Source organism: Nomascus leucogenys, chromosome 22a, assembly GCF_006542625.1.
Source record: "Nomascus leucogenys isolate Asia chromosome 22a, Asia_NLE_v1, whole genome shotgun sequence".
Lineage (NCBI taxonomy): Eukaryota > Metazoa > Chordata > Mammalia > Primates > Hylobatidae > Nomascus > Nomascus leucogenys.
In genome coordinates, this window is record NC_044402.1 from 14,801,561 (window position 1) to 14,828,083 (window position 26,523).

The 26,523-nt window shown below is 37.8% G+C and overlaps 1 protein-coding gene across 3 annotated transcripts in view; it reads left to right on the forward strand.

The window, feature by feature from the left end:
* RPS6KA5 (ribosomal protein S6 kinase A5) overlaps positions 1–26,523 on the forward strand; it is a 187,419-nt gene that overhangs the window by 49,021 nt on the left and 111,875 nt on the right. For 2 of the 3 annotated variants that reach the window (XM_030804007.1, XM_030804008.1), the window contains exon 2: positions 10,541–10,612. In XM_030804007.1, coding sequence (XP_030659867.1) covers positions 10,541–10,612 — 72 coding nt within the window. Of the gene's footprint in view, positions 1–10,540; positions 10,613–17,599; positions 17,674–26,523 lie in introns of those variants that run through there. The other variant, XM_030804009.1, reaches the window with a different exon arrangement.

The following is a 26,523-nucleotide window of genomic DNA, read 5'->3' on the forward strand; positions in this document are numbered from 1 at the left end:
CATTTATAATAAATTGTGGCTTATTTAAGTTTAGCTGCAACAAACTACACATTTCTATCCTTTCTGTTACATTCACAACTAAATCTCACAATGTGACTTTTTATAATTGTTCTCCTTTTTTTCTGAAATAAAAAATTAGAAAATAATTGAGTAGGTCATGGTTTACTTATTGCAGTGTTATGCATATATTGCTGTTAATTAAATGTGCCTTGGTAGTGGCAAATAGGATTCATTCAACACTGGATCATTATGCTATTTGTGTTTTCATATTTTGATTTCATGCTTACAGCTATAGTTATAAGCAAAGGATGGAAGGACTCAAATTATACCTTTCCATGGTGAGAATGGAATTAGAAAAAAGGAATTGGTCAAGTGGTCTAATAGCTAAAGACAGTAAGGCTTGAGAGCATGATACAGCCATTTCCATGATAGGGAACCTGATGTTTGAATTGACAGGTTAGATTGTCCCATGGACAGTGCTAGAAACGCATTGCCCAATTTGGAATTCTGTTTTTTAGTTTTCTTTTCTTTCTTTTTTTTTGGGGGGCGGGGGACAGAGTCTCACTCTGTCTTCAGGCTGGAGTGCAGTGGTGTGATCTCAGCTCAGTGCAACCTCCGCCTCCTGGGTTCAAGCGATTCTCCTGCCTCAGCTTCCTGAGTAGCTGGGACTACAGGCGCGTGCCACCACGCCTGACTAATTTTTGTATTTTTAGTAGAGACGGCGTTTCGCCATGTTGGCCAGGATGGTCTCGATCTCTTGACCTCGTGATCCACCTGCCTCGGCCTCCCAAAGTGCTTGGATTACAGGTGTGAGCCACTGCACCTGGCCTGTTTTTTAGTTTCCATTCTGTCCAGTCTATCTTTTGTTGTCCATTCTTTTATACATTTTTGTTCTTTTGATTAGGAAAGTTCAAGTTCTTCTAATCTGCATACAGTGATTTGTATTTTGTAAGGTGACTTTGCATAGATCTCATTTCATCCTCTGAGGTGTGTTTTTAGCCAAGCTGACTGCTGAGGCATTCTATTGTTGCTCCAGGGTACTGCTTCTCTGGTACTTCCTTCAGAGACCATTTGTGTTGGTGAGAAAGCCTATGGTTTGCTTTTTTCCTGCCCTTGACACCTTAACATATTCTTCTCTCTGTTCTTGAATTCTTGAGTCCCTTCTGTCCCGGATCCCATTATTTATCACTGCCTGAAGAACCTGCTCCCTTAGGAACCACCCCTCCCATCTCTACTTTTTCTAGCCTTTCCTACATTCCGTTTTTCCATGGGTTTTCTCTGTCATCTGCCTTAAGTTGGAAAAAAGTTTCATATGATTCTTTCCCATTTCCCATTCCTTTTCATTACACCCTCATTCCTTGAACAGAATTGTTATTGTTTTGTTTTTCCATCCACACCCCTATAGTGCAACCTTCCTGTGTAAATTTTAGGCCCAAGCTTTTCTATTCACATACTTTTATGCTGAGGCTTGGATTTTTATTGTGGGCTGTTAGATGCCCATTTTGACATTGACATTAGGGGTTTCAAACCATCCTTAAAAGGTTAGGTGTGACTTGCAATGTTATTGAACAATTTGATGATCCATGATATTATGGCTCTATGAAATCTCCTTGTAAAACCCATGGTTCTTGGAGCTAGCTTGTTTTTATTCTGGGAAAAATTTTCTAGCTCCCTAGCTTACGGCCTGATGGTTAGAGTCCAGCCAGTGCTGTTTGACTTTATAGTTAAAAGGGGGTCATTTCTGTGGTCACTGTCCTATTTAACAGTCATGTCATGGTATGTCGAGGTAGGTCATCATACAAATAATCTGCATTCTGTTTTGACTGTTTTATTTTTTAAAATAATACCTCCTCCTTTTAAACTTTAAAAAATTTAGTAAAGTTTAGTAAACTTACAAAAATTTAGTAAAAAATGTAGTAAAAATTCACTTCCTTCATTATGCTTTTTGAAATCTGGCTTTTTTTCTCATTCTTCCCCTATTAGTGGTTCTTAAAAAAAAAAATCGCTGTTGACCTAACCAAATTAGAGTGTCTCAGTCTTCATGCACTTCCACCTTCTTGCTGCATTTGACTGCATTTTTACTTCTTTTTTGATGTTCTTTCTTTGAATTTCATACATGGTTAGTTGAATCACTTCTCCGGCTCTTTTTCTTCTTGCTTCATAACTCTAGGTAATCATCAAGACTTGCCTTTCCTTTCGTGTGATCTCTTGAAGGGCGTTCGTCTTAAAGCTTTAGCCACTGCCTTTCTCCTAGTAACTCTGTGCATGATGTCTCTGCAGAACTTTAGTTCCTTGTCTAGAGCTGCCTACATGAAAGCTCTTTTGGGATTTTTCTGCCATTACTTCAAAATCAGTGTTGAAACCAAAAAACTTCCCCTTTTGACTTCCTTATTCTGTTGGTAACACTACCATTCACCAGACTTGCATTTCTTATGCTTTAGATATAGGGCTGTCTTAGTCTGTTCAGGCTACGATAATAAAATACCTTAGACAAGGCCAGGCATCATGCCTGTAATTCCAGCACTTTGGGAAGCCAAGGAGGGAGGGTTGCATGAGCCAGGAGTTTGAGACCAGCTTGGGCAACATAATGAGACTCCATCTCTATTAAAAGAAAAAGCCCAGCAACCTTTATAAATAAACTTTATAAATAAGTAATTTATAAATGACAGAAATTTATTTTTCACAGTTCTAGGCACCAGGAGATTCAGTGTCTGGTGAGGGCTCTCTGCTTCATAGATGATGCTTTCTAGCTGTGTCCTCACATGGTGGAAGGGGCCAGCAGGCTTGCTGTAGCCTCTTTTATAAGAGCACTAATCCCATCCATGAGGGCTCTGCCCTAGTGACCTAATCACTTTCTAATGGCCCCACCTCTTAATGTCAACACACTGGGGATTAGATTTCAACATACAATTTTGAAGAGAAACATTCAGACCATAGCAGGGGCCAATAGGGGAAAAAATGGAACAGAAATTGAATTAATTTATCTTTGAAATTGAGGACCCTGTCCTGTGCCTTTTGTAGTTTCAGCACCCAAGACGGGTATTCAATGGATGTTTCTTAAACTGAGCATTACAGTGGTTCTTGGGTTCACTCTTTCCTCTAGTTTTTACTCAGACCAGACCCTCATTAGTACACATCTTTTTTACTGCAATACCTCATCGTTTTTTAGCAATCATTTTTCCTTGCTTCTATGCACATTGTACATTACTGCCAGGAGAATTTTTCTAAAACATTACTTTTATCTAGTGAAGAGCCATTATTACTGATGGATTCAATTAAAACTAGTTAGTCTGGCATTCCAGGTTTTGAACCAGCTAGTTCCATGTACCTATTTTATGTTATGTTTTTCTCACATAAATTCATTGTAGCTAGTTAGAACAGTCTTTTTATTATTCTCTCGTAGAAACATAGTTATTTCTACTTATACCTTTGCCCCAGCTGCTCTTCCAGTCCAGAATTTCCCAGCCATCCTCTCATTTTTTTGCCAGTACAAATCCTGTACTTCTTAGCTAAAGACCTAACACATAGCCCAGAACGCTGGCCTTTAGTAGGCACTCTTCACTGTTGAGTAAATGGGGACCTGTATTCTCAATGAGCTTTTCTAACCAGCTTCACATGATGATATTCCCCTTCATGTCCACAGACTCCACAGACCTGTTTGTTAACTTACATTTCTCATATCTTATTTCAAGTTTAATAAATGATTAATTGATTGAATAAAATCTGGCATACGAGTGCCTTAGTCATGTACTGAGAAATGTATTCGAAATGGCTTCAAAAGCATTATTGTTCTCTTTATTTCTACCTTAATTGTAAAAGTGCTTTTAAATTAAGCCTTTAACATAAGTGAATCATTGGATCTAATCAAATGATTTCAGCACATGCTCTGTGCAATTACATTTGTGCAGCTTAGCTGAAACTATGGCAACAGAGTGAAAAATGCGTTTTTACCGATCATTTTCCACCATAGGAGTGGGAAGTTCCAAGTTAAACATCTCACAACTTAAAAAAATTATTATACAAATTATACTTACAATAGAATTGCTTAGAAAGTGAAGAAGCCATTTATCAATCTTAGGTTTGTGGCTAAAATCCTGGAAGACCATGCCAAGGGTTAACAATAGTTACCTTTGAGGGTTGGGATTATGGGAGAGTTTTAAGGTCTGCTTTAGGCCTATTTTTTCAAAAAACAGTGAACTTGGATAATTTTATAAAGAAAACAACAACAAAGTTATTTAAATCTGAAGGAAAAGACAATTTTCCTTTTATCCTTAAGTTTACTGTTTTTAAAATTACATCAATCACCACCTCATATCTACTAGGATGGCTACTACCAAAAAAAAAAAATAAAACCAGAAAATAGCAAGTATTGGACAGAATGTGGAGAAATTGGAACCCTCTTGCACTGTTAATGGGAATGTGAAAAGGTACATATGAGAGGATTTCACAAAATTCATGGAAAAATTGGTTAAAATTGCTTTGTGAGAGCATTAAAACTATTTACACCTCTTTTTCCCTAAATGAGTAAACTTAAGGCATTAATATAAAAAAATTTTAAGAGCTTTTGAGAGGAGCATGGTTTAAGCTGATTCACAACAGAGATAAGCCTGAAACAGACCTTGAAAAGATTTAAAATATTTACTGATTTAGTCCAAATTTACTAATATTTAACAACTCATGTGGTCATCAGAATTGACACCAGAAACAAATAACTGATATGGTCGTACTCCTGTGTATCAGTTGATTAGCTCTATTCTAAGTTTTTAGTTTGTTGATACTCTTTGCTGTTTTGTATATTTGTGAAAAGTTTTCATAAGGCATTCTTTCTATGGGAAGGAGTTAATTTTTTTCTAAGTTAGGATTTAGAGGCTGAAGGTAAAGTTTTGGTGCCACTATGCTGCTATAGTCAGACATCCACAAATGCCCAAACTCTGCTCTCCCAGGCCCCTCTTTTTCCTCAGGAGTCATGAGTGATCCATCTGCAAGGCACAAGTAGCTGGTGGGAATCAGAGTAACAAATTTAATAAGAGTTGTGCAAACATCCAACACACCAATGTAAAACTCTTCTGTAGAAGCTGCATTGGCATAGTAGTTTAGGTTTAAGGCCTAAGTGAGGCGTCCTACTTCCCTTCCAACTACATCTAATTATAATCTTGAGACCAGCATGTTCAGGTGTGTGACTTAGAAGGTTAGAATGGTCCGGGTGCAGTGGCTCATGCCCATAATCCCAGCACTTTGGGAGGCTGAGGCAGGTGGATCAGCTGAGGTCAGGAGTTCAAGACCAGCCTGGCCAACATGGTGAAACCCTGTTTCTACTTAAAAAAAAAGGTTAGAATGGAGAAGAAACACCAGGTGTCTTAGTTTCAGGTTTCTTTAACAAATATACCATATACTAGCTGTTTTAAACAACAAACATTTATTTTTCACAGTTCTAGAGGCTGGGAATTCCAAGATTAAGGTGCTGGCAGCTCCAATGTCCGGTGAGGGCCCACTTCCTGGTTTGCAGATGGCAGTCTTCTTGTGTCCTTGCATGGGCAAAGCAGAGAGAGAGGAAGCATAGTCTCTCCTGTCTCTTCTTATAGGGCACTAAATCCATCATGAGAGTTTCACCCTAATGACCTGATTACCTCCCAAAGGCCCCATCTCTAAATAGCATCACATTGGAGATTAGGATTTTGACATACGAATTTTGGAGGATACAAACATTCAAATCATAGAACCAGGTCCAAGGAGAACCCCTGAATCTGCTTAGCTAACTACTATGTATGTTGAAGGGAGAAGTGCAAGATAATGGCCAATCTGTCAGGCCATGGAAGAAATTTGAGGCAAAAAACCAAAGAGACCTTGTGTGGAGGCTGATCTTTTAACACAGTGAGTCTACTTATTAATTGTGCCCATCTGGAGTTTTGGACTCTTGAATAAATGAATTAGTCACGTTTCTTACCTTTGGGGAGAATAGAAAGGGGGTTGGGCAAAGGCATGCCTGGCATAGGAAAAGGAGCAAAAGTCCTTTTTTCCTACATTCTGAGTGTGAAAACAGACAGTGTACAATTCTAACATGCCTGTTTCTGGTACAGTTTGGTCCTAGGCATGCAGGTAGCTCCACATCATCTAAGCAGCATATTTTGGACTTTACTAAAGCATGTGAATGACTCACACATGCAGATTTCAGCAATTGGTTGATGTTTTATTTCACCTTTAGGGTGAAATAAATGTGTAAATATTACAAGTCATGTTCTAATACTGTTAATATTATTGTAGAGAAGTTTGAGCTCTTGTTCTTAGGTTAACAATTAAGAGAAATGTAATTTATTTTTAGACTTTCATGCACAAAAGCTTTAATCACAATGACAAAATAATAGCATAGGAATGAAAACTATTTAGACATCTAGACTCACATGCTCAAATATGTGTTTTTTATTGCTTAGGATTCTATATCTTATGATATTTACCATTTCTTCTTATGTGGTTTGTCATTAACACAGTGAAAAAAATCTTTATAATGGACAAATACTCCCCCATGCCTAAATATGATACTACTTACTACTGATTTGCTCTCATATGTGTGTTTACTTACTTTGCCAGTAGATGTAATGGAAAAGACTCAGAGTCAGGAAGAGGGGCAAAAACAACAACAACAACAACAACAACAAAAACATGGTTACTAAGTTCAAGAGCTCTGAGATGGGCCTATATCATATCACCTTTTAAATTTTTATTTTACTGTTTTAGATTAATTTATGAGGGCAGTAGTTGAAGTAAAGTAAAGGCTAAGTACAGCCCACACTGTGAAGATTCTGGTGGAAAAATAGTAGACTGTCAAAAACCTAGATGAAACTCAAAGACTGTAGGCTAAGTAAATGAAGTTGAAAGCCAAGAAACTATGTATTATATGATTTCATTTATGTGAAATTCTAGGAAAGCTAAAACTATAATGACTGGAATTAGATTCTTAGTTACCTGGGAAGTGATTGGCTTCAAAAGGACATCCAGAAACTTTTCAGGGTAATGGAACAGAAACTTTTCAGGGTGATGGAACTGTTTTATATCATGCCTGTGGTGGTGGCTCCATGACTATCTACAATTACCAAAATTCATCAAACTGTTCATTTCAATAAGTGAATTTTATTGTATGTAAGTTGTACCTTAGTAAAACTTAAAAATATGTTAACTATAGATTTTTGGTGCTCAAATGTCTTTAATTTTTCCTTTGAGCAAAGACAAGAACCAAAGGAATGTTATCTGACAGTCTCAGACAATAGCTTTGAGGACTATTTTAAGGATTAAGATTTCTGTATCCTACCCTATCATAGTTTCAACTGCATGGTTCCCAGGTGAGATTAAGCAGTGAAGGCGTGGTGGCTCACGCCTGTAATCCCAGCACTTTGGGAGGCCGAGGCGGGTGGGTCACGAGGTCAGGAGATTGAGACCATCCTGGCTAACACGGTGAAACCCCATTTCTACTAAAAATACAAAAAAATTAGCTGGGCGTGATGGCGGGTCACCTGTAGTCCCAGCTACTCGGGAGGCTGAGGCAGGAGAATGGCTTGAACCTGGGAGGCGGAGCTTGCAGTGAGCCGAGATCGCACCCCTGCACTCCAGCCTGGGCGACAGAGCAAGATTCTGTCTCAAAAAAAATCAAAAAACAAAACGAAAAACAAGCAAATGAAGACAAAATAAAGGAGTACAGGATAGCAAGCTTGATCTTTGGTTCTATACCCCAAACTGAAACCTTGTCCTTGGTGAGCTGGGCTGGATCACATGGACCTGCGTAAGGACTTACTTGTCCCTTTGCCCTATGCAGATACCCTTTAAGATTGTTTCCTGGAATCTTGCCATTCTTAAGCAAGAAAATTCCAAGAAATCTAAACTCTAGCAGAAACTTGAGGTGGAAGAGAGTGGTTTTTCTTCATAAGCCCAGAGCTAAGCTGTTTTCAGGCTAGGACTTGAGGTATGGGAGCAAGAAGAGCTCTGCCTTACCTACCAGCCACCTGGGAGCAATATTGGTGGAAAAGCAATAAAAAGAGTCAATGAAATTCTCAGCTGCTAAACTAATGAGAGGAGGATCCAAAGAGAACATACCTTGAGCTGCTTCTCATCACCTGGAAACCTTCAACCCTGAGTACAGAAGGCACTGACGCCCTTCATCTGGAGCCCTGGGGATAGGAGGTTGGAGAAGACTTGAGCTCCTGTAGCAGGCAAAGTGTTAATTTATGTCAGAAATAAAATAATAGAGGTAGTAGATTATGAACAAAAACAGCCCTTCACAGATCATCTGAACAACCTTTGTGAATGACTAGGGTTTCCTGGGTACTATACTTTGTAAAATAAAGTGTAATTAATTTATAACCTCTTTTAATTTCCTATGAAAGTTAATTCTGTGTATCAAAAAATAATTCCTTATCTTCCTAGTGTGGCAGCAAATATAGATAAGTAATATATAAATATAAAGCAAATATAAATATAGATAAAATCTAGTATATGAACAACGCTTCTGGAAAGCTGGGCTTGCACATATCTCAGTAAATAAAAAAGGATTCCTAATACTAAGAACCAGGAGTAATTATTTTGACACATGACTCTTTAATAATGTCTTAAGCTTTTTTACATAATAAAATGATAGAATTTAACATTAGAAGAGAGCCAAATCATTATTTCAAAAGTGGTTGTCTCTTACGAGTTTGGCTTTTTATAAAATCTACTTGACATATTAAAGATAAGCCATTGTTTATTTTAGAATATTACCTATGTTTTTGATATTCATTTTAGATCTATATTGATGTCAATGTGAACCCTAGGCTGGGCCATGTACATTGACTTGTTCTTACTATAAAATTATACATTGATAGTAAAACTCTTAAAAATAGAAAATAGAATGGCGGTTCCCAGGGCTGAGAGAAGAGGGAAGAGGGCAATTGTTGTTCAATGGATATAGTTTATTTTGCAGGATGAAAAGGTTCTAAAGATCTGTTGCATAACAACGTCCATATGGTTAACAATACTGTATACTTAAAAATGGTTAAGATGGTAAATTTTATGTTATGTATTTTTGACCACAATTTTTAAAAATTTTAAATTATGAATTTAGTTAAACTTTGGAAAGACATTGCCCCAAAGCTTTTAATTCTAAAAGTTCTTAGTTGAGTTTTATTTTCTTAAAGTTGTAGTCCCAAAGCATTAATTTATTTACAAACACTTATACTGCTTATTGGCACACAGCAAGCACCATATAAATTTAATTCATTTAATCCTCATTAAATTCTATGTGGTGGGTATTTGTTTTCTGTCATTTTATAATGGCCATTTTCTAATATACAGAGAATTTGAAAGAATTGTGTGTTGAATACCCTTATACTCACCACCTAAATTCTGCAATTAATATTTTGTTGTATTTGCTTTTGACATGTGTTCATAGCTATATTTATTTATAAATTTATCTTATTTTAAAAAATGCATTTCAAAGTAAATCACAGATATCAGTATGCTTTGAGGATAGGTGTTTTTATGCCCATTTTGCATTATTGGGAACTGAGACACAGACAAGTAATTTGTCAAGGTCACACAGCTTTTAAGTGGCGTAATTAGGATTTGGATCAAGCCTTTCTTAACCACTTCTACAAGTACTAGTTCATATAATATTAATAGATACTACCTTAAAAAGTAATATTCTGGTTAAATCCACAAATATAGTATCTTAGTCTTGATCTACATGCATATTTTCATAATACAGGATCTGTAAGGTTCAGCAGTAAAGAAATCGTTTAACTTTGTCTAAGCCAACCATTTCCACATTTATTCTACCAAAGCACTGTGCTCCCCACATCTTCCCCAAACAGAACACCTATTATAGGATAGGACTAGAATTCAATGGAATATGTTGTGGAAAATGCTAATTTATAAGATATCCTAATTTTATTTATTCAAGACAGAATACATTTTTGAGGAGTTTATATTTTTAAACATAGTCCTAGAATTTTAGAGCTGACAGGGATCCTAGAGTTCATTGAGACCAACACTTTCATTTCAGAGATGTAGTAATGGAGACATAGAGTATTGAAGTGACGAATGCATACTATATCGTGTCCAGATATTTAGTGGCAGAAATGGAACTAGAACTTTCCGTAGAACCTGGGGATGGCATTTAATTAGATACTCAGTAAATGTTTGTTGAATCATTAATACATCTTCTCAATCCATCCAGTTTTTTCCCCACTATGTATCTATCTACATATTAGAATTTTTATTTATTTTTGGAGTATATTGGTCAGTAGAGAGTCTAATAAACACTTTAATTTATGTTAATCTTTGGTACAAATGATACATATAGTTCCTAAATTCCAAAAAAAGTTTTATTGTAATGCATAACTTACAGAAATTTATGCAAAATATGCTATACCGTTTAACAAATAATTATAAAGCAAACCCTGGTTAATCACTTAAGTCAGGAAATAGAGCATCGCTGGTACACAAGAAGCCCCCAGGAGCCTCCTTCTATTGCTGACCCTTTTAATTGTTTTTTTTCCCTCTTTTTTTCTTTTAGCTAATTTGACAGGACATGCTGAGAAGGTGGGCATAGAAAATTTTGAGCTCCTGAAGGTCCTAGGAACTGGAGGTAAGTCTTAAGTTAATTATATTTAAGGAAAAAAAAGTACTTATTATTCCTATGATGAAGGATTGATATCCCCAATACAGAAATTAAAATTTAAAAAGCATGAGGAATCCATTAGGAGAACTGTCAAAGAACATGAACAGACCTTTCATAGAAGCACAAAAGGCAAAAATAAAAAGAATTGGCAAGGATTTTGGAAAACCAATCCCTTTTGCCCTGCTGTTGGGAATGTAAATTAGTTCAGCCTTTACACAGGACACAATATTTTATTTTATTTTATTTGAGACGGAGTCTAGCTCTGTCACCCAGGCTGGAGTGCAGTGGCATGATCTTGGCTCACTGCAACATCTGCTTCCTGGGTTCAAGCAATTCTCCTGCCTCAGCCTCCTGAGTAGCTGGGATTACAGGCGCCTTCTACCACGCCTGGCTAATTTTGTATTTTTAGTAGAGACGGGGTTTCACCATGTTGGCCAGGCTGGTCTCGAACTCCTGACCTCAAGTAATCCACCCTCTTCGGCCTCCCAAAGTGCTGGGATTATAGGCATGAGTCACCGCGCCCGGCCAAGACACAATATTTTAAAAAATCACTAACATTGATAGAGTGCTTGTTAGATGCCAAGTACTCTGTGGAGAGCTTTGTATTGATTGTCTTATTCAGTCTTCATTCAACTCAGTTGATACTCAATGAACATAATTTGTAATAATGAAAAACCTAAGACTGTTTAGAAACCCAACAATAGGGCTTTGGTTAAATGGAACATGGATCTCTATGTTCTATAATGTATATAATAGATTAAAATGATTTACTTTTATTTAATATTTTGGAAAGCTCTCCAAAATAAAAGCTACAGAAGAGAATGTACAATATACAAAACATTATATGGATAAATATAAATATCTACATGTATATATGGATATGGAAAATATCTGCGTGTATATATGTATACAGAAAAATCTCTAGGTGCCTGGGCATGGTGGCTTATGCCACCACAGCACTTTGGGAGGCACTTTGGGAAGCCAAGATGGGAGGATCCCTTGAGGCCAGGAGTTCAAGACCAGCCTGGGAAACATAGTGAGACCTCATCTCTACAAAAAATAAAGAAAAATCTCTGGGATGTACATGGTTATGTACACTAAAATCTTAGTAGTGGCGGGATTTTACATGATCTTGGTTTTCTGCTTTGTACTTTCCTTTGCCTTCTGAATTTTTGCTACCACCGCTTTTGCTGCTCAGAAATCAGGGCTGACTTAAGGGGGATATGACCTGTGCAGTTGTAGAGATCCCTGCATGTAGAAGAGCCGCATGTTTGGTGTAATGCTCTGCTGTCACTGTTCTGAAATTATTAGTAATTCATGAACAAGGCACCCGCATTTTCATTTTACACTAGGCCTTGCCAGTTATGCAGCTTCTTGTCATGTGTATGTTTCCTATTCAGTTATCTCCCTGTCCTGGACTGTGTTGCTCTGCAGCCACCGCTGCTATGAGAACTGGCTTCTGTCATTTTCTCCCATCAGGTCAAGGTACAAAGGAGGCCTTTAACTCTTCCCCTCCCCCCGCCATTCTCAGCAGGCCTAGATCTCTTTTCCTGGAAGACCACGGAGAGCCTCAGAGGACAGACCATTTTTCTTCCCCAGTGCAGTTTAGCTTCACACTCTCAGGGACCTCAGTGTTCTAGCCCCTGACAGGATGGATTACACCTGTCCATATAAGGGTATCTGCCCATCCCTTCCAAAATGCCAAACATTATAGCAAGAAAAAAAGACTTTCTCTTGGGGCCTCCATAATCAATACCAGCCACTTCTCTAGCCTCATGTCTGTGTTTTTTTTTTTTTTTTGAGACGAAGTCTAGCTGTGTCGCCCAGGCTGGAGTGCCACTGTACTCCACCGTAGGCAACAGAGCAAGACCCTCTCCCTAAAAAATAAACAAATACATTATATATCTATGTATATATATAATGCTGCTATGAACATTCATGTACAGGTTTTTGTATGAACATATGTTTTTGTTTTTCATTTTCAGGTACTTTATAAAAAGTCATGCACACTTTTAAATATTTTGAATACAAGGTTCTGTAAATTCTCTCAAGTTCTGTTTAAAGTAATCCTTGATGTGAGAATGATCTTCCTTTTTCACTACAGGTTAGGTTAAATAATTCTAAAACAGGAAGAAATCTGTGAATGGTCTTCCTTTTTTACTACAGGTTAGGTTAAACAATTTTAAAACAGGAAGAAGTCTGTGACAGAAAAATATTATATGCTTAAACTTTAATCATAATCTGTATTGCCTGAAGAGTTCATAGTGTCTTGGCATGTTTCCTGCCGTCTGCCATTTATTTAAATGGCAGAATTCCATCTAACTTATCTATAATTCAGTAATGTAAAATTGCCAGGAAAATAGGATTTGGATAAACAAATTTTCTTAGTGAGTAACTTATGCATAGCAGTTTCTCAGATATTTTTGAATGAATGGATGAGTATACTTATTCCATATAATAAGGGATCTCTGTAAAGATCCTTGAAAATTTGAAAACAAATTGCTATTCTTATTTGCAATGTTTACATGACTTTCCATGTTTTAGAGATTCTTTTTTCATATTAAAGTTTTAGAAATGTCAGTTTTTATGTATTTTATCAAAAGCAAAACTTAGTAAAAATATTAGTACAATTGATCAAATGAAACTACTGTTTATATACTTTTAATTAACCCAATTATTATTTATTTTATTTTAAAAATAGATGTATAGCAGTTTTTAAAAGACAACGTTATCTCAGACTGAGATAATGTTTTATTCTAGATATGGTCAAAGCTAAACAACTTTAATCTGCAATAACACATAACTTCTGTATAGCAAAATAGACATAGCATCTACAAAACCTTCTCAAGGACACTATTAAAATGTAATATTAATGATTAATTTCACCATTGAATTTTATAGTGCATAACAAGAACCATGAGACTAATCCTATTCATTGATCTGTTAATTTAATGCATGCGGTATATTTCAAATACAGAAGCAGAAAGAAAAAGGCAATCTTAGGGCCTTGTGCAGTGGCTCATGCCTGTAATCTCAGCACTTTGAGAGGCTGAGGTGGGAGGATCACTTGAGCCCAGGAGTTCAAGCCTAGCCTGGGCAACATAGTGAGACTTCATCTCTACTGAAAATTTAAAAAAAAAAAAAATTAGCCTGGGGTGTTGTGACACTCAGGTAGTCCCAGCTACTAGGGATGCTGAAGCAGGAGTATCTCTTGAGTCTGGAAGGTTGAGGCTACAGTGAGCCATGATTGTGCCATTGCTCTCCAGCCTGGGAGATGGAGCAAGACCCTGTCTCACTATAGTTTTGAACTTCTGGGCTCAAGCAATCCTTTCACCTCCACCTCGTGAGTAGCTGGGACTGTAAGCATGTGCCACCACACCCAGCTTGCTTGCTTACTTATTTATTTATTTAGCAGAGACAGGGTCTTGTTATGTTGCCCAGGCTGGCTTCAAACTCCTGGGCCCAAGTAATCCTCCTGCCTTGGCTTCCCAAAGTGCCGGGATTACAGGCACGAGTCACTGCATGTGGCCACAATCATTATTAAACCCCTGAAGTGTTAGATAAGGAATTTTCCTTACTCTTGCCAGGTAATCTGTGCAGTTGAGTAGTCTTTCTATCAACTGCTTAGATTACCTGGCAAGAGTAAGGAAAATTCTTAAGCTTGAAAAAATAAAATGGGAGCAGGAATTTAGAGAAGCAAATAAGCTGCCTGAGGGCAGAAGTTACGCTGGAGAAATCCACCAGTGAATTGTGAGCTAGTTCTTTGGGTTTACCATTTTCATACTTCATATATAGGAGACAGCCTCTAAGGCACTCAAGAGGTAGAGAAGGCTACTGCTCAGTAAAAGAGTAAATGAGAAAATAAAAATCTAGCCTGCAAAGGGAGATGGAGGGGAAATTTTTCTGGCTTAGCATTGGCTTCGGGTGAAGGAAACAGATAAGTAGTAAAAGCCTTCCCTGAGTCACAGCCTTAAACCAAACATCATACAGGTTTGCAGCTTCAATTTGTTATCCACTTATGTGATTTAAAAAAAAAAAAAAATCCTGGCCAGGCACGGTGGCTCGTGCCTGTAATCACAGCACTTTGGGAGGCTGAGGCCAGCATAGGAACACCCCATCTCTACTAAAAATACAAAAATTAGCCAGGCGTGGTGGCGGGCATCTGTAATCCCAGCTACTGTGGAGGCTGAGGCAGGGAGAATTGCTTGAATCTGGGAGGTGGAGGTTGCAGTGAGCCACTGCACAGAGCAAGACTCCATCTCATATTAAAAACAAAACAAAACACCACACACAAGTATGAATTTAGTTTATTCTATTTATGAGTTGGTTGTGTTCCCAACGGCACTAGCAAAGCAAATGTAAATCTTCTCTGGAGGATTTACTTAGATCTTAAGGAAATACCAAAGAAAGTTTTACAGACGTGATTTTACTATCAAAAATTATAAACACCAGCCGGGCACAGTGGCTCACGCCTGTAATCCCAGCACTTTGGGAGGCTGAGGCAGGCGGATCATGAGGTCAGGAGATCAAGACCATCCTGGCTAACATGGTTAAACCCCGTATCTACTAAAAATAAAAAAAAAATTAGCTGGGCGTGGTGGCCGGCACCTGTAGTCCCAGCTACTTGGGAGGCTGAGACAGGAGAATGGCATGAACCCAGCAGGCGGAGCTTGCAGTGACCCGAGATCGCGCCACTGCACTCCAGCCTGGGTGACAGAGCAAGACTCCATCTCAAAACAAAACAAAAAAAATCACAAACATCCAAGAAGCAAAGCACTATGAGTGAAAGAAGTGGAAACAATAAACAGTAGAATTAGACCTAAAGAGACTGTTGGAATTATTAGATATAAAATATAAATGTGTATTTTTTAATTAAAAGGAGATTTGATTGTAATATTATGGAATAATACATGCTAAAAAATGACCAGACAGATCGGAGAAAGAACCAATAGTCCTTCTAGGAGTGAAAAAAACAATTTAAAGTGTAAACTTAATGGATGCTTTACTAGTAGATGAGATATAGCTAAAGAGAAAATTATTGTGGATTGGAAGATAGATTTGAAGAAAATATGCAGAATATAGAATGGAGAAAAAAGAGATAGCATATGAGAGGACTATTAAGACATAGAGGATAGGCCGGGTGTGGTGGCTGACAACTGTAATCCCAGCACTTTGGGAAGGTGAGGTGGGAGGATCCCTGTCTGTCTGGGCAACATAGTGAGACCCTACCTCTAGAAAAACAAACTAACTTAGCTGGGCATGGTGGTGCATGCATGACTGTAGTCCTAGCCACTCAGGAGGCTGAGGTGAGAGGGTTTTCTGAGCCTGGGAGGTCAAGGCCACAGTGAGTTATGATCACATCACTACACTCCAGCCTGGGTTGTCTCAAAAAAAAAAAAAAAAATAGAGAATAGATAGAGAAGATACAACATTTTTCTAATCGGACTTTCAGAAGGATCTTACAGAATGAGTAGAGGCACTGTTCAAAGAAATAATAGCTGGGAGTTTACAGGATTAAACATGAATTTGCAGAGAGCAAATACAAGTACTTGCATACAAGTATAAAGAAATTCTTATGTAGATACATCAGAGAGAAATTGATGAACATATGAGACAGAGAAATACCTGAAAAGCAGTCAAAGAGAAAAGGAACAACAATTAGTTTAACAGTGGACTTTACAACAGCAACCCTGGAAGCCATATAAAGTGGAATAATATCTTCAAAATGCCCAGAGAAAATAACTGTTAATCTACACTTGTATACTCAGCAAAACTGTTTTCCTTAAGTGTGGGCAAAAAGACACTTGTTTTTTGTTGTTGTTGTTGTTGTTTTTGAGACGGAGTCTTGCTCTGTCACCCAGGCTGGAGTGCAGTGGCATGATCTTAGCTCACTGTAACCTCCGCCTCCTGGGTTCAAGTGATTCTCCTGCCTCAGCCCCCTGAGTAGCTGGGACTACAGGCGCATGCCACCACGGCTGGCTAATTTTTGTGTTTTTAGTAGGGACGGGGTTTCACCATATTAGCCAGGCTGATCTCGAACTCCTGACCTCATGATCTGCCCGCCTCGGCCTCCCAAAGTGCTGGGATTACAGGCGTGAGCCACCACGCCCAGCCAACATTTTCAAACATACAAAAGCTGAGTGTGTTTTCTACCAAAAGGTCCCCTATGAGAATTTTAAAAGAAGTAGTTTTAGGAAGAAGGAAAATAATCCTTGGAGAATTTTCTGAGATGCAAAAAGAATTACTGAACAAACAGTCTAAAGCATACTGACTGTGTCAAGCTCTGGTCACGATGTCTCATTTGTGGAGTTGAAAAAAGAAAACTGAAAAATTGGACAAAATAGCATTTAATTTGGGAGGTGACAGAAGTTAGTTTCCTGAAGTAATGTTCCTCAAAGTTTAACATGCACAGTAATCTTGAAATGTGTAAATTACCAAACTGATTGAAAAAGGTGTGAGAAACCTGCATAGTCCTATAACTATTAAAGAGATTGGTCAATAAGCAAAAATCCTCCTACTGGGAAGACACTCAATACAGTTTTAAGAATGAGTTCTGCCACACATTCAAGGCATAGATAATTCTGATCTTCCACAAACTCTTTCAGAGAACAGGAAAAGGGGGATTATTTCCTCCAACTCATTGTATGAGTCCAGTATAACCTTGATTCCAAAAAAACACACTAAGACAGTATAAAGAAGGCAGATTATCAGCCCATTTTGTATATGTGAAATTTTTAATATCAAATTTGTATAGTCAAACCTTGTGTGTATTTTCTTTCAACACATTGAATACTTTGACTCATTATCTATTATACCTCTGCATTGAGTAGTTTGGTTACAGGCCTTGAAGACAATTCTACAAACATAAGGAAACAGCTTACCTGTAATGTTTTACCTTTGTATTTCCATTTCATGCGTGTGCACTGTTTTATAATGGATCAGTTGTCAGCCATGGAGACTGCTTTTCCTTTTTGCCAGCTGACAGTGTAGTCTCTTATGAGAAGATGGGATAACTAAGAAATGTCATTGTAAGTATATCTGCCTTTAAAAAAATCACAGTTTTGATGACTAAATGGAGTAGGTGGAAGCTTTTATTATGAATATAATAAAATCTCAATTTTTATTCAAAAATTTTACCACTAATCTTTCAGTTTCATTACCTTTTTAAGATAATTTTTTTCCAGCACTACTTAGAATAATAGGAAAGCCTCATCAGATGTCTTCATGTGTCAAGTAAGGTTTTCTTTGGAAATGAAACTGAAAACTCTTCTGAGGAATTAATTTCTATATATTTAAACTAGAAAAAATGCTATTCATCAAATATCTTGAAGACTTTGTGGAATATTTGAATATCAAAGATTTACTTTTTGACACTTAAATACATGTAATATGCATAAAACTCTTTTTTACTCAGATTGACTTGCTTCTCTTGAACTATCTAGTTTCCTTTGGCCTATCACTAATCTTCTTGATCAGTTTTCTGAGCTAGAAACTTTTAAATAATTTTGGATTCTTTTTGGATTCTTCTCTATTTCGACCTCTTTCTCTCTCTCTCTCTCTCTCTTTTTTTTTTTCTTGACATGGAGTCTCACTCTGTCACCCAGGCTGGAGTACAGTGGTGTGATCTCAGCTCACTGCAACCTCTGCCTCCCAAGTTCAAGCTATTCTCCTGCCTCAGCCTCCCGAGTAGCTGGGATTACAAATGTGCACCACCGTCCCCGGATAATTTTTGTATTTTTAGTAGAGACAGGGTTTCACCATGTTAGCCAGGCTGGTCTCAAATTCCTGACCTCAAGTGACCCACCTGCCTCGGCCTTCCAAAGTGCTGGGATTACAGGTATCAGCTGCTGCACCCAGCCCAGCCTCTTTACTTCTATTTTCTCACAAAGTCCTATAATTTTCCCTTTAAAATGATCCTTGGATTTACCTTTTCTGGGCCTAAGAACGGAAAGTGCCATCACTCATTTTACCTTATGTATGGATTCTTTCAAGGGGTGTCTTAACCTGTCTGCCTTTCTGTAGGCTCTCGCTTCCATTTATGCATTTTAATATCATATGCCGTTATACGTAATATACAGTCTTACTAAAATACAACATTTTTGTGCAGTTTTCCTATTTAAGAACATATACTGCATTTTTCCCAGTTTATTCAAGCCCAAATTCTTGCCTTGCTTTCAGTTTCCCCTGTCTTTTTTCGTCCAGCTTACCCTGATATTCTGCCTACTTTCTATTTTTTTCCCCAGCTTTTATTTTAGGTTTTGGGGTACATGTTCAGGTTTGTTACCTGAGTAAATTGCCTGTCTCTGGTGTTTGGTGTAAAAATGATTTTGTCACCTAGGTAGCGAGCATAGTACCCTATATGTAGTTTTTCAACCATCACCCTCCTCCTACCCTCTCCCCTCAAGTAGGCCCTAGTATCTATTCTTTCCATTTTTATTTCCATGTGTACTCAATATTTAGCTCCCACTTATAAGTGAGATCATTTTCTTTTCCTACGTCAGTTTGCTTAGGAAAATGGCCTCCAGCTGTATCCATGTTGCTGCAAAGGACATGATTTCATTTTTTAAAATGGCTGCATAGTATTCTGTGGTGTATATGTACCATATTTTCTTTATCCAGTCCACCACTGTTGGGCATCTAGGTTGATTCCATGTCTTTGCTATTTTGAATAGTGCTGCAGTGAACATGCAGTGAACTTATGAGTACATGTGTCTTTTTGGTAGAATGATTTATATTCCTTTGTGTATATACCCAGTAATGGGATTTCTGGGTTGAGTGGTATTTCTTTTTTAAGTTCTTTGAGAAATTTCAACTGCTTTTCACAGTGGCTGATGTAATTTACATTCCCACTAGCAGTGTATAAACGTTCCGTTTTCTCCACAACCTCACCAGTATCTGTTATCTTTTGACTTTTGAATAATAGCCCTTCTGACTGGTGTGAGATGGTATCTCATTGTGGTTTTTATTTGTGTTTCTCTGATGATTAGTGATGTTGAACATTTTTTCATATGCTTGTTGGCCGTGTGTATGTTTTCTTTTGAGAAGGATCTATTCATATCCTTTGCCCATTTTTTAATGGGATCGTTTGTTTTTTGCTTGTTGATTTGTCTGCCTACTTTCTAGTCCAGTTTATTTTCCTTCACTTGCTTACAATTATGTGTACTTTTCCACCCTCTGATGCCCTGCCTTATCTTGTTCCCCCATTGGTAGTGCTCATCTTTTTTTCCACCTGTCCAAATCCTGCCCAAATGGCTTTATTCTCTGAATTGTTGTACTGAGAACCCTCCATAGAGAGCATAGCACTGACTTGTTCTCTGAATTTTCCTTCACATCTGCAATCTTTCCTCTAGATTGTAAGCTCTTAAGATTATCCCTGTATATTTTTCCAACCCTGTTGCCCTGTCCCCCTACCTGCCCATAATCCAGCATTGTGTGAAGTGTAATAATAGTCTATCAAGTATGTCATTTATGCTGTTGTCTCTAGCATTATTCTTCAGATTGATACCCAAAACCCTAGGAAATATCTTTGGCTCATCTTTTAGAATTTGTTTGATGATGAAATTTTGGGTTATTTTGGGGAATAATGATTATATTTTTATTTCTTTTTTAATCTCTTCTGCTGCCTTCCTTTTGACCATTTTGCCTTCTTTGAGATATCTGTCCAAGTATGGGAGAAGAAAGTGTTTAAATGTACCTGTGGGTGTGCATTATCAAATTCTAATAATGAAGTGCAGGATGAAGGTCTCAGCTAAAGACTTTAGTATTCTCTGAATTTTCTTTTTTTATCATATATGGTCACGTACTTTGAAGAGCTGATGTCTTGTCTTACCATGACAAAAAGGAAAAAAAAAATTTGCCATGTAAGAGTAAAGGATGCAGCCGAGTTGATTCACTCTTCTGGTTTTGGTGCTTTCACACGGTTGTAGAGTACTTGAGTATCGAGGATGACGTAGAAGACTCAGGTTTGCATCTTGACACTGTTGTTGCTTACTTGAGTTTCTTGAGTTAATCATATGAACTCTGTGAGCCCAAGTCCCTTTGGCATAAGTTATTATAATAATACCTATCTCACAATGTTGTTATAAGATTAATGAGATAATGGATATGAATTGCCAATTACTAGATAACCATGGGTTGTGGTTATTTATTGAACAGGGAACTCCATTGTAAAGCTGTAGCCTAAATTGAAAAAACAAAATTATTTAGGACTTATAAGAAGAGATTATTTATTTATTATTTTATATAGTCACTTACTTTATTAGCATCTCTGGGAGTAATTTCAACTAAAGTGATATTTTTAATAATAAAAATTTAACAAGTGAGAAAATACCTCATAAACGAGATGTTGCTAATTGCAATTTTGTTAGCATTTATAAGAAGTTGATTTGTATGTTACCTTAAGCATAACATGTCAAATGGAAAGATTATATTTCTTTGTTATTTATTTTCTTTTTTTTTTTTTTGAGACGGAGTCTTGCTCTGTTGCCTAGACTGGAGTGCAGTGGCACGATCTCAGCTCACTGCAACCTCCGCCTCCCGGATTCACGCAATTCTCCTGCCTCAGCCTCCTGAGTAGCTAGGATTACACGCGCCTGCCACCATGCCTGGCTAATTTTTGTATTTTTAGTAGAGACGGCGTTTCACCAAGTTAGCCAGGCTGGTCTCAAACACCTGACCTCAGGTGATGCACCCGCCTTGGCCTTCCAAAGCACTGGGATTACAGGTGTGAGCCACCATGCCCAGCCTCTTATTTGTATCAAACAAATGTATTCAAACATCTTAGATTCTGAACCAACTTAGTGTAGTATAGGTTAACATTCCTCTCCTAAGATATACATGATATGAGTAATAAAATGTTTTGATTGCCTGACACATAATGAATGCTATGTAAGTTTTAGCTATTTTTTTCAGTTTTAGCTATTATTGGGGAAGCTGAAAGGGAATGTAGTTCAGCTTCTAAAAGAGCTAATGTAATACATTACCAAGCTTTCAGCTTAGCTTTATACATAAGTGAATGTCATTTCTTAATGAGTATTTTTTGTAAAGCCTAAAATGTGTCCTGCAATAAATAGAGAAATAACAACCACCAAAGGTCTTCCTGGTTTCAGGCCTTGCTGATGCATTTATTTCCATTCTAGAGCCAGAATGATTTTTCTGATGGGCAAATTTGATTATGTCACTTTTCAATTTAAAACCTTTCAGTTCATTCCTGTTGGTCTTCGGATTCATTCATTTATTTGTATTTACCAAGAGGCAGACACTGTTCTGGGTACTGGAGATAAGAGTAGTGAGTATTAAATATGTATATGTTATACACACACACACACCATACAACATAGAACCTTGTAAATGGAATAGTATGGAGCTGGTCTTCATGTAATGCAGAGTTATTTCTGAGTTTATGAAACCTTGGAGTGAGTGCTGGCAAAGTATAGAAATTCAGAGGGCCTTGCTTATGATAGTGTCTAATGAGCAATAACCATTTGTGCCTACCTTGGTCCCTGGTGTCCTCTTAAGAAGTTCACTTTTTCCTTATGTGGATATCCTTTGTTGTTGTTGTTGTTGCTGCTGCTGCTGCTGCTGTCATCTAATCAACAGTAGATCTTGTAAGTTTGCTCTGTGGAAATACTGTTTTTCCAGTTGAGGTGGTCTTTGGGCTGCTTTCCCCAGCCTTCAGTGCCATCTTGAAGTGTAATTTGTGATATTTCTTTACTCATTGGTCCCAGACTCTATGAATATTCCTGATAAGATAGGTTTTTTTCCCTCCAATCTTTTTTTTACTTCAGATTTTCAGTAACACATTTCATTTATTAAATGAGACATGCTTGTTTCTCATGGGTAATTTGTTACTAGAGGATGCTGTAAATTGCACTAGGCAACTTAAAGACATTGCTACTTTTTGATGACATGATAGAGGGAAAAATACTTTGGTTGAGTCATTTAAAAGACTGTTTTAAAAAGTATGATGACTTAGTCATCATTTGTCATTTTATTCTTTTAAGTGTTTGGAAAATATCCATATTAAAATAATACCTTAAAAAGCATGTATTCATTAAATTGTCAAAATTGTAATTCAAAAAATGTATAATTTTGCATTTGTGTATGTGTATACCCACTATACCTTATGCTTCAGTGTAAGCCTACAATGTTTATGTAAGTCTTAGAGGTTAAATGTTTGTGATGTTTTATGCCATAATAAAAAGATGGTTCAATATGAAGGTGTCAAATGACATTGTCTCTCTAGTGTAAATACAATTTTATTTATTATTGATACTATGTTAGGTCATGTTAGCTAGAAGCAGATCCCAGGACATGGATTTGGACTTAATGTGATTTACTGCAGGAGCACTCTCAGGAGAACAAGAGCGAGGGAAGGAGGGTGGTCAGGGGAGGAGCCTAAACAGGCACGTGGTCTAAGCAGTGGTCTGGATTCAGTCTAGACTCATGGGAAGTTTTGGAGAAAGAGCAAAGAGGCAGGCCTTTTGTACCTGTGTTAGTCATTGGCTGCAGGCTGCTTGAGTGAGTGTGGAGTAGAGAATGATGGCATGTAACCTTCCGGGTGTGGTGACCCCTGTCTACCCGAGGCCTTTCTCCAGCAGCCAACACTCACAGCAGCTGGAGAAGAGGTGCACCGGCCTGTAAAGGGGACCCGGCAGAACAACATCAGCACCCACTACAGATGGTCATTAACTCCAGCAGTTAAGACATGACTATTTACTTAGGCAAACAGCTTGTCTTTTGAGATATAGAGAATTATTTATGAATATGCTTCTTAGTCTTCTTTTGATTCTTATTTTAACATATTTTTTTTTTAGTAAGATGCTCTGGTAATCATGTTTACCAGATTGAAATAAGCACACCGGGAGGCATAGCTAGTGTGGTGGATGACCAAGTCACCATTTCACAAGATTCCAATAATCTGGAAAGATTAATTTTAGCAGTGATTAATATGATTCTTCAGTTAGTAGGAATTCTCTCGTATGACACAGTTGGTATGTGTGGGTAATTTCAAAAAGTTGGTTCAAGTGGGAATCATTTAAAAATCATTATATATTTTTTGAACATTTTTTACTTAAAATGTATAAGAGTACTTCACTTGTGAATCTTTGGATGTAAGCACAGGATTCTGAGTATAGGTTAATAAACAGTTTATTTTGCATAAACCACGGTTGAATCCATCATCTAAAAATAACAGTTTCAGATTCTTTAGAGTGAGAACTAGACAGATTTTAAGTAGTCTGAGTACAAAATCCTTTTAGATTTTCACAGTTTCCCCCTAGCCTTTTATAGTTTCACTCACACCTAATTTTTCCGCAGTTCCTTTCTTTAAAGTGTTTTGCTTTTATCTAGTCCTTTCAAAGTGTTCATCCTCATTTTTCTCTTTTGCATGCACATTTCAGTGGTTCATGTAATATTTAATGAATTTACATAATAAGAATAACAGACACAACAAGTAGAAACAGGCAAAGCAACAAGTATCAGTGACTGGCATGGAACTGCGTGAGTACAGAAATACACATGTAAACTAGTCATAGATTGTCAGTGTGCAGTGGGTGTTTTCAGAGGGAAAGGGGAGTATAAGACTAAGTTGGTCTTGGGAGCTGGCTAAGTGTAAGTCACTTAAGAGCATTTCTACTGTATTTTTTTAAGTGGTAGTTCAAGTTCAATAGTTAATAAGTTTGTTGTGAACCCAAAGTGCATCATGGCTAGTAAACATTCTATTCAAGGTATAATTTTAAGCTGCATTAACAAAAGTTTGAGTGAAAGAAAACATTGCTCTCACCTTGGTTGAGTCATTCAGGTCCTAGTGAGAACAGCATGTCCAAGTTGAGCACCATAAGGAAGGACACACAGCAGGGGCCTCTGAACAATGGCTCTTATTCCTGGCTCGTGGTTGCTTCCTTCAGAATAATGTATGTAAACGTGTACACACACAAAATTGTGCATGCATTTAATTATGTTACATTTTAAATTGTTTTTACAAATTAAAAATATTTTTTAACAAATTAACCTCATACCATTTTAATGTAAAAATTAAAGGCGGCCGGGCGCAGTGGCTCACACCTGTAATCCCAGCACTTTGGGAGGCCGAGGTGGGCAGATCACCTGAGGTAGGGAGTTCGAGACCAGCCTGACCAACATGGAAAAACCCCTTTTCTATTAAAAATACAAAATTAGCTGGGCGTGGTGGTGCATGCCTTGTAATCCCAGCTACTTGGGAGGCCGAGGCAGGAGAATTGCTTGAACCCAGAAGGTGGAGGTTGCGGTGAGCCAAGATCGTGCCATTGCACTCCAGCCTGGGCAACAGGAGCAAAACTCCGTCTCAAAAAAAAAAAAAAAAAAGATTAAAGGCTACTTATGAACATGTTTAATAAATTCAAATTTTGCAAATAAAGTGAAAAGATAAGTTTATGCTCAAGAAAACTACTTTGGCATGGCTTAAAAAATAAGTTGGAATTGTGCAGTGGTTTCTGACATGGCAGCATGGATGTCTTCTTGTTTTAAAACTGTCAGTCATTTTTAACTTTTCTTTATTATAGCAACAAGTGCTTAAAACCTGGTTCACAATAATTGTGGCAAATGGAGTAAGAGCCACACATTTGGAAAAGCAAGCTGAAAAGTAACCTACTCCAAGGAACCAGAAATTTTTCTATGATACTTCCTTTGATTCAGTATATATTATTTCTTGTCATCAAGCCACTGAAATCATTATCAACAAAGATTGTCGATGTTTTGCTGTCTACATCAGGTAGAATAGAATTATAAATCCACATTTCAGTTTGAACAGAAGTGACCTTCATAGGATATCTGCAGTGTTCTTCCAACCTATAGAAATCTATATAAATTTTTCCAGCTTTGGAAAAATTTACATAGTTGATCCAGTTCTGTCTTCTGAAATGGCTGCTTAGCTAAAAGAGCACATAGGTTTTCAGCAGCATTCAAAATGGTGTCTGTAGGGCCATGAATTGAAAGATTTACCTCATTCATGTGGTCTCAAATATCAGCCAAGCTAAATCAGTAAGTAATCCTTCCTGTCATTTGTTCTTAGAATGTACTTTCCCTCAATCTCAAAAAGTAGAACCTCTACCTCGAGTTCAGTCAAATGCTGCAGGACTGACTAGTCCTTTGGAATAGCAGTGAACTTCATGACCTCAGGCTGAGTGCAGTGGCTCACGCCTGTAATCCCAGCACTTTGGGAAGCCAAGGCGGGTGGATCACTGGAGGTCAGGAGTTCGAGACCAGCCTGGCCAACATGGTGAAACCCCGTCTCTACTAAAAATACAAAAATTAGCTGGGCGTGGTTGTGGGCACCTGTAGTCCCAGCTAATCGGGAGGCTGGGATGGGAGAATAGCTTGGACCCGGGAGGGAGACGTTGCAGTGAGCCAAGATCACGCCACTGCACTCCGGCCTGGGCGACAGAGCAAGACTTGGCCATAAATAAATAAATAAATAAATAAATAAATAAATAAATAAAGTGTGTTTAGAACTTCATGTTCTCTTTTGCTCTTCATTTCCCCATTCCCCTTTCCCAGTGGCCCTTTCCCCTCCCCTCCCCTTCCCTTCCCTTCCCTTCCCTTCCCTTCCCTTCCCTTCCCTTCTCTTCCCTTCTCTTCTTTCTTTTTCTTTTTCTTTCTCCCTTTCTTTCTCTCTCTCTTCTTCTTCTTTTTTTTTCCCCCTGAGACAGAGTTTTGCCGTGTTGCCCAGGCTGGAGTGCAGTGGCACGATCTCAGCTCTCTGCAGCTTCTTTCTCCTGGATTCCAGCAATTCTCTCACTCCTAAGTAGCTGGGACCACAGGCATGCCCCACCACACCCACATAATTTTTGTATTCTTTGTAGAGACGGGGTCTCCCTGTGTTGCCCAGGTTCGTCCTAAAC